General features: G+C 40.2%; 1 protein-coding gene across 1 annotated transcript in view; it reads right to left on the bottom strand.

The window, feature by feature from the left end:
- The window catches only part of syne1a (spectrin repeat containing, nuclear envelope 1a), a 169426-nt gene that overhangs the window by 44956 nt on the left and 111038 nt on the right, over positions 1 to 13432 (bottom strand). The window contains exons 91-97 of the mRNA XM_059356191.1: positions 12316 to 12459; positions 9067 to 9297; positions 5387 to 5527; positions 3608 to 3721; positions 2784 to 2945; positions 2135 to 2329; positions 1866 to 2039 (exon numbers count right to left, since the gene is read on the bottom strand). Of these exons, the coding sequence (XP_059212174.1) occupies positions 1866 to 2039; positions 2135 to 2329; positions 2784 to 2945; positions 3608 to 3721; positions 5387 to 5527; positions 9067 to 9297; positions 12316 to 12459 (1161 nt within the window). The remainder of the gene's footprint in view (positions 1 to 1865; positions 2040 to 2134; positions 2330 to 2783; positions 2946 to 3607; positions 3722 to 5386; positions 5528 to 9066; positions 9298 to 12315; positions 12460 to 13432) is intronic.

The following is a 13432-nucleotide window of genomic DNA, read 5'->3' as shown; positions in this document are numbered from 1 at the left end:
AATCCCATTGTACTAATCCTAAAAAAAAAGACTTTAAACTTTATTTCACTAGATGGAAGGGATGGGTGTTTGGAAGAAACCCGCCAACTCAAACATCTATAACGTTAACGATCAATTAATCGCTGCATGCATACATGGGCAAAATAAAATATATTAGATAGTATTTTGCAAAAGCCTGTTTTGATTACGGAAGCTCTTTATTTTGAAAGGACGAAAAGAGACTTGATCCTGTCAATCATTAAACTAACTCAAGTGAGATTAAACTGTAAAGGAGTTCAATGTTTTATGTTTTAGCCCCCGAAAAGGCATGAGGTTAGTTTTCACAGTAATCTTGCATATTTAAGTGTGTTTTGTGTTAAATAAGTTTTAGATGAAATCAAACCTAGTAATTCATGCTAGCAAGGTTTGAGCTAGTTTTGCTCATATTAATACTCTTGTATTTCTGTGTGTTTTATAATTGTTATTGCAACTTTCAGTTTGCAAACTGTAGCTTTATCCAACTTAATTCTCAGCTCATTGGCTTATTCACGTACGGCCATGTTTCACATATCGATTAAAAATTCCATGTGACCGGCTCTTAATGACCATTAATCGATCATTGATTAATCATTGCCATCCCTAAAGGGCTTCTGTTTTAAAACAGTCACATATTCAGTGTAGGTTCAGTAAATATCATCTTTCTTTCTTTTTTTGAGGATGAACCGAACAGTTTATACGTGACTAAAATAGCAACAGTAATATAACACCAGGGGAATGAATCCAAGGATAGGAACTATTTCTGGAACAGTGAAGCAGCCAGATACTTCACTTCACCCTTTGATAGATTCCTCTTGATAAAACAGCTGCATGCTGACTTTCATACTGTGCCGAGGGCAGTCAAAAGTTTTCCTTGACTGTGTCAACTGAGGAAATCTTAAAAATCTTTAAAAAAAAAACTCACATGGAACACATCCATTTTTCTTCCTTCTAGTGTCTTATTCAATTTAAAGTACACCTTCAACATTACTAAAATGAAAGACTGAAATACACCCCACCATAGCCCAGCTCTTACAGACCATAAGTTTAGGTTATTTCAGTCCTTGAACAGTTTCTGGAAACATGTTTTGGAGCCTTTTCATACATGTGCAGGAAGAAAATAGTGCCCACCCCACATTTCTGGCCTTTTTTGGAGTCCCTTCCTCTTAGAGCTCACAATGTTTGTGTCTCAGACAAATGCAACAGCTTTTACTTCAATAATATGCCCAAGACTTGTTCTTCTTCAGTGGAAATCAGGTAAACCTTCCTCTATTAATCATAGGATAAGAGCAGATCCATCTGTGATGCTGTTAGAAAAACTAGGGGTTAAATGTCATGAGAAATTTTGTTCCCTGATCATGTTTCCTGATAATCCTGAATTTAATATATATAAACACTTTATTTAAACTTGTTAGGCACTGAGGTTTTCCTCATTTACAGTGACGGTGAGTACATTTACATACAAATACAAATTCATTGTACAGATAACGGAAAAGACAAATTAATAATGTCTATTTAAAATGACCAAAGCTAAAAACAGTTGCAGACAGCTGCAGGTCACGTGGGCATTAAACCAAAATTATTACTTCCCAAGTTCAGTCTACTCAATATATTTTAATTGTATCATAATTTTGTTATTCATTTTAATTTGTCTGTGTACATTTTTTGAAGACTTGAAAAGGGAGGTAAGGGCAGGGAGTATGTTTGTATGGTTGTGTTTGTAAATAAAGACACACACATCAATGGATCAGCAAGATGCAAATGATCTACTGTAGGAAACACTGTCATCTTTCAGTGCTCACTGGACCAGTGAGTCCAGGTTTTGATGAAAGCAGATATGTCAGTCTCACCTGACAGTCGATGAGCTGCTCCTCCATGTCCAAGTCTTCGTTCTGGGGCTGAAGGGCCGAGCTCAGAGTGGCACGAGTGCTGAGCAGCCAGTGGTCGAGCTCCTCGGCCTCGCTGTGGTAACGCTGCAGCGCCTGTTCCTGTCGCTGCTCTTCCAGCTGTTCACTTAGTTTCTCCTGTAATGGTCGACAGACAGATGTGTTACACCCCACGTGGACTGATTTTGACTATATTAAAGCTTTGTTAATGTATATGATCTTTGAGCCCCCACCTCCAGCAGCTGCCGTTTCCCAGAGGCCTTCATCCGAATGGTGGCCATCCTCTCTCCCAGCACAGTGAGAGTAGACTGGAGAGCCAGCTGGTCGCCAGGTTCCCCGTCACTGTCGCTGTCCGCCAACTCCTCGGAGAAACACGTCTGCAACTCACCGATCTCATCCTGCAGCATCAGGATCTCGTCCATCAGAGCCTGGAGGGACAGAGATGAGAAAAGTGAGAGAGGCGAAATGGAGAGAATGATCTGAGAAAAAGAAAGATTTAAAGAAGACGACGACTGAAAATAAGATGGCGAGAGACAGCAGTAATAGAGGGTTTGTCCAAATGCTGACAGTAGCTACAAAAAGGAGCTGTATCGGCCGTCGCTGTGAAGTTGGCATAGCAACGGAGAACAGTGCCATGCAGTCTGTGCACCCATTGCACAGGCTACTGCAATATTAAACCCCTCAATCATTCTCTGTTTTCAAGGAGTAGCCTTGTCTTGTGTTTTCCCCTAGAGATTTCCCCTGTCTGCCTTTTGATTTACAATTAACATGTGCGACTACTTTCAGTGTTATTATCTGTTCTTCACTTGTTTTCTAAATCTCACACATAAACACAACGCCCCCAATCTCTCCGGACCTCTCTGTCCCCTCTCCTTCTCTCACCTGGTGAACTGCCATCTGGCTCTCGGGGCTCTTGTTGGGCTCCAGGCCCTCGTTGAGCGCCCCCTCGATGGACTCCATCTTAGTGGAAATGGACTGGAGGGACTCCTGATAGTGCTGCTGCCGCTCCAGAGCCTCGTACAGACTCTTCTGCTTTTCGCTGATCTGTGGTCAGAGAGAAAGGATGGGAAGAAAAAGACAGAAATGAATGATGGCAAATTTGAGATGGCAGCTGGAGAAGAAGAGTCAGGGATATTTGATCATTTGTTTTAGGTTGGAGGTACGCTTTCAGTCTGAATTTGGCACCTTGCTCTATATTGCTGTCTGATTTTGTCACATAACTATGCAAATAGTGTCCCCAATCGTAAAACTGTTTAACTGTCACTTATGCCGAGTTCACAATCAAAATCTGTGTTGCTGTTTTTTACAAGCCAAATCATACCATTAAATTGTTAAAAGTATTTTCCATATGTGGCATACGGGAACATAACTCAGTAGGTGTTTTATATGTGAATTAGTACTGTATAATATATTGTTTCTCAACCATCACTGCTATGTCAACTTCCACAATAAACCCATCAAAATGTGCGATATTGGACTTTTTGAGTCAATTAAAAGGGAGCATCAGTAGAAAACTTTACTTAAAACTATAATTCTGTTTTAATGAGTGCTTTTTGTGTTCAATATAAGAACATTGGAAATAATTTCCTTTCAATAGTAAGGAAAAGTAATGTTGTAATTGTGATATTCAGTATCTCATATCTTCCTCATGTCGCCCAGCCCTAATTAGAAATAAGTCAGGTTTGTTTGCTGAATATGTGACGTACCACGTTCTTGAGTGTTTCCCAGGATCTCTGCAGGTCATCCAGATTAGCGGCACTGGTCTCCATCGATGGGTCGTATAGCTCCTGGAGGGGCGCTCTGCTTAAGGCACCTCGACCCTGCGGCACAATAACGCAGTGAGCGGAGGTCTCACTAGTGTGTGAGAGCAATGACATGTGACGATATGTGGTTGAAGAGCGTGTGCTGGTTCTGAAATGTCCTTATGTCTTCAAACATACTGTCAACAATGAATGCAAATGGCCACATTTGGAGGAAATATGCAATGCAAAGTCGCTTTCCAACTGCCTTATTGATTTTGGTCTCTTTCAACCTTTAGGCTCACATGACAGACATACTGGTTTTTTTTACATTTCACAATAATAGCTTAAAAAACAACCATGACCTTTGTTGCATCTCCCTGAAAAATGAAGCACTTCTGTCTCCCTGCTGCAACATTATAAGTCATAGATTACACAAGAATTATACTTTATGCTAACATAGCTATGGTAAGAAAATTTCCCATTCTGTTTCTCATTTGAGCGGGGGAAAAAGTGGCAAAGACATTTTCTTCAGCAACATAAATCTGAAAACATACTGCTGATAAACAGGGGAAGCAGGCACAGCAACTCTCCATCTGTTTCAAACATCCATTGAGTTGAAAGTGGTGAATGAGGATGAGGAAGGGATTGTTTGGTGACGGGAATCAGGTGGAGGCGATGGGAGTGCAGAGTTAGAAGTCCATCTTAAATAGCTGAGTCACATATTCAATATTTTGTTGTAATATCTTATATTAATCGGGGAAAACACTCTTGCTGTGTCTCAATTTGGGTACTTCTTTACTAACAGTCATAAAGTATGAAATGCTGGACACTTCTCACCCTCATTGATCAATATCTTTGTAACGTAACAAAAGGGATTGGAAAACGAACAAATTTCAAACTTGTGAAAATGGCGGGCAAGAATGCTGCCAAGGTTGCGACTAAAACAATATACTATAAAAGTTCAAGTTGGACATGTTTTTTTTTTTTTCATTAAATACCACTATACTGTAGTCAGATAAAAGCCATTTATGGGTTGATTTTTTAGTCTGAATTCAATAACTGTCGATACACAGTACTTTGAAATCACCTTGAACAATATTGTATATGTAGACTGAATTTATTTTGTTTTTTTGGAGAATAAATTATCAAAGAATTCAACTTGGTTTTTCCCTTTTTTTGTAATGTTTGATGGCATTAATATATTACAGTATGGAATATTACAACAGTATCAATATAAAAATGAGAATATTTCCAGAAAAATATATTTAAAAAGTATTATTCAACTCATTTTGACCTGAAATAATTATTTCTTTCACAGTGCATAACAAGGACATGAAGTACAGAAGTATCCAAATTGAGACACAGTGTCTGACAACATAATTATCCTAATTATCCTAATTCCAAAGCATCTCACATGCTGCATTAATCTTCAGTATCTTGAATTAACAAAAACAGCACCAACATTTGCATCCAGCAATGTCACTGGAGACAAGAACATCTTTGAGATATGTTCATCTGCTCTGAAGAACAGTTAAATAATCTTGTCCAAAACAGAAAAATGTTAAGGCTTAATATTTGGTAGATGACCCATTAAGATGGAGTTTTTCTGCACAGGTTAAGGTGGTGGTGGTTTCTTGTGAATTTGAGGAGTAAAATGTAAGACGGAGGGTGGTCGTATGGAAGCTGGGCGGGTGAGGTAATGCTGGGGGGCTCTGGAGGTAACCAGGGTGGGGTTTGCAGTACCTGGTTAAGAGAAGCGTCAGCGTTAGCCCCCGGGGAGGGGGAGCGGCAGGCAGGGGGAGAGGAGACCTCGCTGTTGGTGCCCTCCTCCCCTGACTCTTCTGTCACAGGGGAGAGGAGTGTGTGGCAGCGGCCGGCTGTCATCTGACCACACATACACACCGCACATCAAACGCACACATCAAAAGAAGCAGGTGGAGGAAACAGGGGAGGGGGCCCGAACAGAAAACGGCCAGATCAAAGGAGTGAGGGGACAGAGAGAGAAAAATGAAGAGGGAGAAGAAGAGAGAAGCATAAAAATTAATGGGGGAGTGCAGGTTAGGCAGACTGCAGTGAGCACATTGCTGATTAATTAGACAGTGAGTAATCAAATAACACTGAGAGGAGACCAGTAAGATCACATTACTGCTATTGACATCAAACACCGCCATAGCACAGCACTTAGGAGGCATAATTTACTGTAGCTTTGCTCTGCAATGGACAAACACTGGATTCCAGTGGCAATGAATGAGCCACTCAGGTTTTTTACAGGATACATCAGGAGAAAGGAATGGCCATTACCAGGAAGTTGAAAATCACACATCCAGTGAGTACACACATAAACACACACTGACTCTGCCTACATCACACACATACTGTAGAGTTGCAGATTCAGAACCACAGTAATTTCCTTTCCACCACAGACACACCACCCTTGTTAGTTGCACCCAGACATCCATATTACTACGTTTTTTATAAGTTTGGTCTTTTTTAGACATTAAACATTTGCCTTACCAGTTTTTTTTCTATTTAAAGAGATAGCCTCGATTTTTTTTAAGTGGGGTCGCATGAGGCACTTATCTATATTCAGTGTGTTATCTACAGTAGATGGCTGGCAGCACGTCCCCAGTTCAGAGAAGCAGGCAGGAGAACCAGCAGAGGAGCTAAGTAATGTACTGCTGTGGGCGAGGGCAGCACAAAATCTATTTTAGTCACCTAAAAAAAGACTCACCTGAAAAATCAATATCTGTCTTTGCCGGCTGTCTGACGGCCCCGTTTAGGTTCACTCTGTTATCAACGGAAACTGTGTCTCTTCAAAGCTGACAGAGTCCTTTGACAAAGACAGTAATTTCACCTTGCAGAACATGAGTGCTGGTCTAACGCTGCCTCAATTGTTTATTTTGTTTGTGTTGTGTGATTTCGGTGTTTGAAAGGGTTAGTATGGAGTCATCAAAGCCACACAATTAGCAGACTTACCAAGGCAGCGGCAGACCAGCAACCTTGTGTTCTGTGAGGTTAAATTACTGTTTTAGTCAATGGAGTCCGGTGGCTTTGAAGCAAGCATAGAACAGCTTTAGCTTCCTGTGCTTTAACCTAAACAGGGTTGTCTCATAGCAAGAAAAAGTAGTGAAAATATTCTTAATATAGCGTACACTGGTATTATTTTTTTGGCTGCTCCGCATTACATTGCTTAGCTTGTGTGCTGGTACTCCTACCTGCTTCAAAAAAAACCCCACTTCAAAAAAAATCCACACTGTCCCTTTAAGAACTAGAAAAGAAGCGCTTATACAGTCAGATGCATAAGTACAATTAAAAATGGCATTCCAGTTGTGTTCAAAGTGGAAAAGCATTACATTAACAGTAAGAAGAAGAATGCTCAAGGCCCAAACTGAAACAAAGCATAGCTGAAGTATTGCATAGCTAACTGAGACCGTATTAGTGAATACAGCAGCAGCAGCTGTCCTAGACGTAGAGCAGTTGTCTGTGAGCCTGCATGCTTCAGTAGAGAGGCAGAGCAGAAATGTGAGCCAAACCCTACTGGGCTGCTTTTTGGCAGTTAATGCAGAACTTGGCCGACTGACTCAGGACCTTGTTATATTCGGAGGACTTTTTCCCGGGCTTTATGATGCAATGCAGCGCAATAAAGAGTACCAGCACACCGGCATGTGTGGGAAAGTCAGTGCTTCTACATATTGACATTAGTTAAGAATCTGAGCAGTACTATCCCAACAATGAAACGGTATGTTAAACAATAACAAATCAAGGATATCAGCATCCCTAGCAACCAATCGGCGCCGTACACACAAACTTATCGTGCTCTGCTCACACACAAACACACACGCGTGCAGTGATATCCTGTTTCCTGGCCTGCTGAGATGAAACATGCCACAAACAGCAGTAACAGACTAAGGGAGGCGAAGAAATCTGATTCAAAGTGAAAGACACAGAGGAAGAGAAGGTAGTGAGGCGGTTTCTTACGTGCGAAGAAAAATGAACAATCGAGCTGTGGATGACATACTGTAGTAGCAGGCAGACAGAATCAGGCTACTCCGAAGCAAAGTGAGGTGACACAGCACAAAATCCGTGCAGTGATACACAAGAGGAGACGGCCAGAATAGTAACACTTGAGGTGTAGAGAATATGAGGAAAGCTTGGGTTATTTCTGTGCAATACAAAACACAGAAATACAAATATATAGAGAAAAAGCCTATTCTGAAACTGGATTTCGTCTTCATTTACCAGTCATAGACCATTGAATAGATGCATAGGAGGCCCTGGAGCCCAATTTAAGATGTAATGTCTTCCCAGGGGGTCCACATGTTGTTTTGTTTCTTTGAATTTAACTGTACAGATATAATTGTGCACACTGTTATTGGGAAATAAGACTTAATAAGTTAAAGGAATACTTCACCTGCAAAATAATTATTTTATATATCACTTACTCACCTCATGTTACCTTTAATTATTGAAGAAAACATGTTTTTTTCTCAGGGAAAGAAGAATTCAGAAACCGAGAAAATTCTTGATGAATTAAAGTAAATGGGGGCTGCATTTCACAACATCAAAACTATATCAACACATATTCATTCACCTCTAAAAATCCACCTGCCCACTGGTATGTAGGGGTAGGGTTAGACCCCAATCGTACTTTGGCAGGTGGGTTTGACGAGGTTAACAAACTCTCATACTGTGCTGCATAATCCAAGTGTCTTCCATCCAGTCGTATGATCACCACTTCCCAAACACATGCATTTCCAATAAAACTTTACTCTGTAAAACTTGCTAGTATAAACAAAGCTTCTGTAGGCGCGCTACTCATACGAACTTGCACAGAGGAGTAGCATGCTTGTGCAAGTGTGGGACAGTTTATGCTGCAGTGTTTTAAATAGTACGATTTTAGCAAGAATGCATGTGTTTTGGAAGTAGTGATCATACGATTGGATGGATGAGACTTGGATTATACTGCACAAGTTGTGTGAGTTTGTAAACAGATGTTTTGATACAGTCAGCTATGCCGATGTAAACATGATCAATTCATCAAGAACTTGACAAAGTGAGTTTCCTTCAAGAATTAAAAGTAATATGGCGGTGGAATAATTGTTATACAATCATTTTGGGGGTGAAGTATTCCTTTAAACCTGTAATCATAACTGTCATTCTCAGACACTCTCTAATTTAGGATTACTTTAAGTTAATTACATTACTGTGAAATGAACTGTAAACGCCCTCTAGAAGCCACAACAGGACCCCTGGGGTTCCCTGTTGAACACTTTGAGAGCCAGTGGTCTGGACTTAAAGTGAGAAGGGACACACACGCAAACACACACACCAACTAGGGCCACACAGACACACACAGCTCTGCAGTATGTACATGTGTGAGTCTCTGGGTGATTGTATGTGTCAAACAAGGCTTTGCCACTTACCATGACAACAGAGGGGTGTGCTGGAAGCTGCTTGTTGGCGGCGGCGTCTGTGGTTGCCACAGAACTGGGCAGCTCCTCATCACTCAGCTCGTCCATGCCGTCAGAAAGGCCCTCCACCTCGTTGACGGTCAGCAGCATGGTGGCATGTTTGGCTTTCACCGTCAGCATCTTACACTTGGAGTGGAGCGAGGCTATCTGCTCCTGGTAGCCACGGATCTTCTGGGCCAACTCCTGTCAAAACATAACCCCCCCAGATAGAAAACACCACCACCCCCAGGGTCAGGAGAGTGTGGCTCAGTCCACAATGCAAGATCAATAGCTCCTGGTTAAATAGGATCCTGAAAAAAGGGGGTGGCTGAGTTGGTTCAGCGTTGAATGTGGTGCCGGTGTGAGAGGAGTAAGTGGAGTGGACGCATTCTCTTCTCTCCCTGCCGATCTCTCGCTTTTGGTTTCACAGAGTGTAAGCGTAGAAAGAGAATAGCACTGCCTCTCTCTCTCTCTCTTTTCTCTCTCCCTCTCTTCTATATTTCTGAGCCAATCAGAGCAGCACAGAGGCGGGTGACTCAGAGCAGCGGTGAAGCCAACAGACAGGATGTTTGGTTGAGAGAAAGACCCTCGCAGAAATAGTTCAAAATCCCTCAGACACTCCCTCTCGTACACATACACAAATGGCAAGGAAAAACAGGAAGTGATCTCACTGCATGAGCCCCCCCTTCCTCTGCCCTGCTCCGCCAATCCTCGGGACAGAGTCCTTCTCAACAATAGAGAGTCGTAAGGAGAGAGGGAGTGTTTAGGGAGCAAGAACGACAGAGATGGTGTCAAATTACAGCTATGGTATGAGCCTGCAGGCCGACTCCTCCTCCTCCTCCTCCTTCTCCTCCTCCTCCTCCTCCTCCTCCTCCTCTCTGTCCCGCAGATGGTCAATGCACTGATAATCAGGTCATGTGACTAACTGGGCCAGTGGAGCTGCAGCTATCTGCTCAGCTTAGAGATCAAACTCAGACATAAACACACTGCCACGCCAAGTCACTCTGCAGTGAGAGATCGCATCAACAAGAAACTATCACCTGGGCTTATATACTCCCTAACGAGTACTGGAAGTAGATCAAATCAGCCTGAACCACGCTGGGAAAGTTAGAATGTAATAAGAAAATGTGTCGCCTCCGGAGAGATATAATATGTTTCTCTGCAGGTCTTTGCCTCTCTCATTCCACCACCCCGCCTCCTCCTTTATGATCTCTCTCTCTCTCCGCATTGGAGATCAAATACACTTACTCAGCAAAGTAGAACTGCAACAGAAAGTACAGGCCTCAACTAACACAGGTATAAACTTTCTACACTGCATCAAACAGGAAACTATGCAGATTATATTTACATGCAACATCAGATAAAGGAGGAATGTGCCTGAGTCTGGCTTGTAGAGGCACAACAACATGTTATTCTGTCAGGATTTACTGTATGTGGTGGCACTGCTCTGATCTCCTTGTGTTAAAAGGAGCAATATTTATTATGGGGTTTCTAGTAGTTTTATAGAAACATCAATTAAATCAAGACATTAAGATAAAAATATCTGAATGCTGTCAGATACGTAATGACTCAATGACTAATGCTCAGTCTGGTTCAGTCATAAGTGCTGTCCACAACTTCTCTAAGATATACAGTACGTTTCCTGCTGCCTCAACTTCTCTTTTTATGATGTTTGAAACTGTTACAAACTACAGGAAATAAGTAATGACTCAACCTCCTCTTTGATGTTGACCCCTTTAGAAAATCCATTTTTAGACATTAGCATCTCTCTAAATGTCATCCATGTGATATCTTTTAGTCAAAGTATGAATCTGTAGTGTCTTGCAAAATTCACAGAATTGTACTTTACATATCTAAAAAAGGCTGTTTTCTCTTATTAATTTTTTTTTTTTGTTTTTTACTCTGAGCCACTAAAATCATTTCAGTAACACTACTACAGTATAAACATTCAACTTTCAAGTTTTAGTATTATTATATACATCCTGAAGGGTTTTTTATTTTACAGAGGGGTTTGTTTTATAATAGTTAATTTAAAGCCTGATTTATAGAAAATTTTATTCTTGAAAAGTTTGAAATTGTTATTTTTTTTAATGGCTGTTTTTCTTATTTTCCGTTTAATGGAGTGATAAAGAAGAGATAGAACATTTGACTCTAATATTTAAACAAAATTGAACAAGCATTTTGTACCTGGTTTTATCCAATGTTCGGAAATTTTGCTAATTAATTAATTAATTAATTCTGCAAGTTTGCACAAATTTTTATTTTATAAGGCCTCATTTGCTTCGTTTAAACATAAAATACTATATTTATATATAATATAACTAATAACATTTTGTGTCACCTCTTTAAAAAATAAAGAATTAAGAATAAAGTGTAAGTGTATAACTTAAAGTTGACTTTTGTTCGAGGGCTTTTTCATAGTTTTGTCGAGGGACATTAGCTTCTATTACCCTTTCCTGTTCAAATACGACAAAGCCTTGAAGCAGCAGAGCTAAGTCTACAAATAAATGGTTTGGCTTGACTGCTCTGCACAAGGCCCTGACCTCAACCCCATCCAACGCCTTGGGATGAACTGTAACGCAGACTTCAAGCCAGTCCTTATGCAACATCAGTGCCTTAACTCGCTAATACTATTCATGGGGAAATGTGGGAAAATCCCTGCAGCCAGGTTACTAAATCTTATTAAAAAGCCTTTTCAGAGGAATGAAGGCTGTTGTAGCATTTGAAGCCCCTAGTTTAAAAAATATCACATATGGGTGTAATGTTGGAGTGTCCACATGCTTATATTTTAACCCTCCTGTTATGTTCATTTTCTCAGGAACAGCAATGACCCTAGACATGTTTAATTATCCAAAAAGTGTCAGAAACAAAAAAAATCTCAATAACATTGATTATATTTCATTAATCACTAACAATTTCAATCAATATTTGGTGCAGTGGTGTTCTTTACCTCTCTCAGATCATAGTTCAATGAGGGTAATTCACTCTTTTCTCATTAAAAAAAATGCATGTTAAAACTTTTTTTAATGTACATTGGAAAGACCAACATATGAAATACAATGGTTTTATTGATTTTGATTTGATTTTGCATTTTCTTTTTATGAAAAAATACTTTCAACAATTTTATTTTTATTTTTAAACTTTGAAATGGGTCAACTTGACCTGCAACATAAGAGGAGGGTTGATACACATATGAGAGGCTAGGTGTGTGTCTTCTCTGACCTCATGGTGGTGTATTTGAGCCTGAAGTTCCTGTATGTTGTTGGTGGAGACGGGCCGGTCCTGAATGATGCGGTGGGCCTCTTCTATCAGTCTCTGTAGGTTCTTCACTTCCTGTTCATACTGCTCATACTGCACCACAGCCTCCTGGGAAAAAAACAGGAAACATAACAAGGTAAGGCTGAAGCTGCACCAATCATATAATGTGATATATATTATTGATCTCTGAGGAGAAATGATTGTCTCTCTTGCCTCCCCCTCCAGGGAGGTCAAAGGTGAGCGTCTCCTACAGATGTGAACTGAGCGGGGTCATTTCTTCCTCTCTCTATGTCACAAAGCCTCCATGAGATTGATTTCTATATGCACAGAATCTGTCACTGAGTGTTTTAGCATGCAGACAGATCACAGACTGTTTGTCCAGTCACCAATCTATTTTACATATGGCAATTTTTCCATCTTGTTTTTAACTGAATGTTCTATGTCTGTTGGTCTCATTTATTGTCTGTATGTTTAAGCCTGTTTTTATACCTATTACAGTGCAATACCAAAAGGAATTTCGTTGTATACTGTACAATGACAATAAAGAATCTTGAATCTTAAATATTCCAGTGTGGCTTTTATCAGAATGGGATAAACACACAGTATACAAGCTCCCAAAATAAGTAATCTGAGATTACCTGATTGGAGCATTGTGATACATTTATTAGCTCTTCAGTAAATTGTGGATTACATTTATAAGTTATTTTTGTGTGTTTGAAGCCCCTTTAAAACAGCAGGAATTTTCCACTGTAGGAACAAGGGTCTAAATTAAGTTCCAGGGACATTTTATCCCCTATGACCCCGGTGAGGAGGTACTACTTTCAGGAAGTACGGAAACTTTCAGGACGGGGTTTGCAAAGATGAATGTTGCTGATTGTTGATTGAGCATCATTTTCGGACCATTTTAGTACAAGGGGAGAACATTTTCTTGTACAACAGTGGACTAATTTGCCTAATCTCCATCTAAAATGTAACTGAAAATTGCACTTGTTTTTTCTGAGTTGTATTCAGTACCTTCTTGTATGTATAATGAGTGTATTGCCTATTTTTTCCTGCTGTTTTTATTATATATTGCCATTTA

The sequence above is a fragment of the Centropristis striata genome, chromosome 18 (assembly GCF_030273125.1).
Source record: "Centropristis striata isolate RG_2023a ecotype Rhode Island chromosome 18, C.striata_1.0, whole genome shotgun sequence".
Lineage (NCBI taxonomy): Eukaryota > Metazoa > Chordata > Actinopteri > Perciformes > Serranidae > Centropristis > Centropristis striata.
Note: the sequence above shows the minus strand (reverse complement) of the source record. Positions and strands in the feature narration are given on the sequence as shown.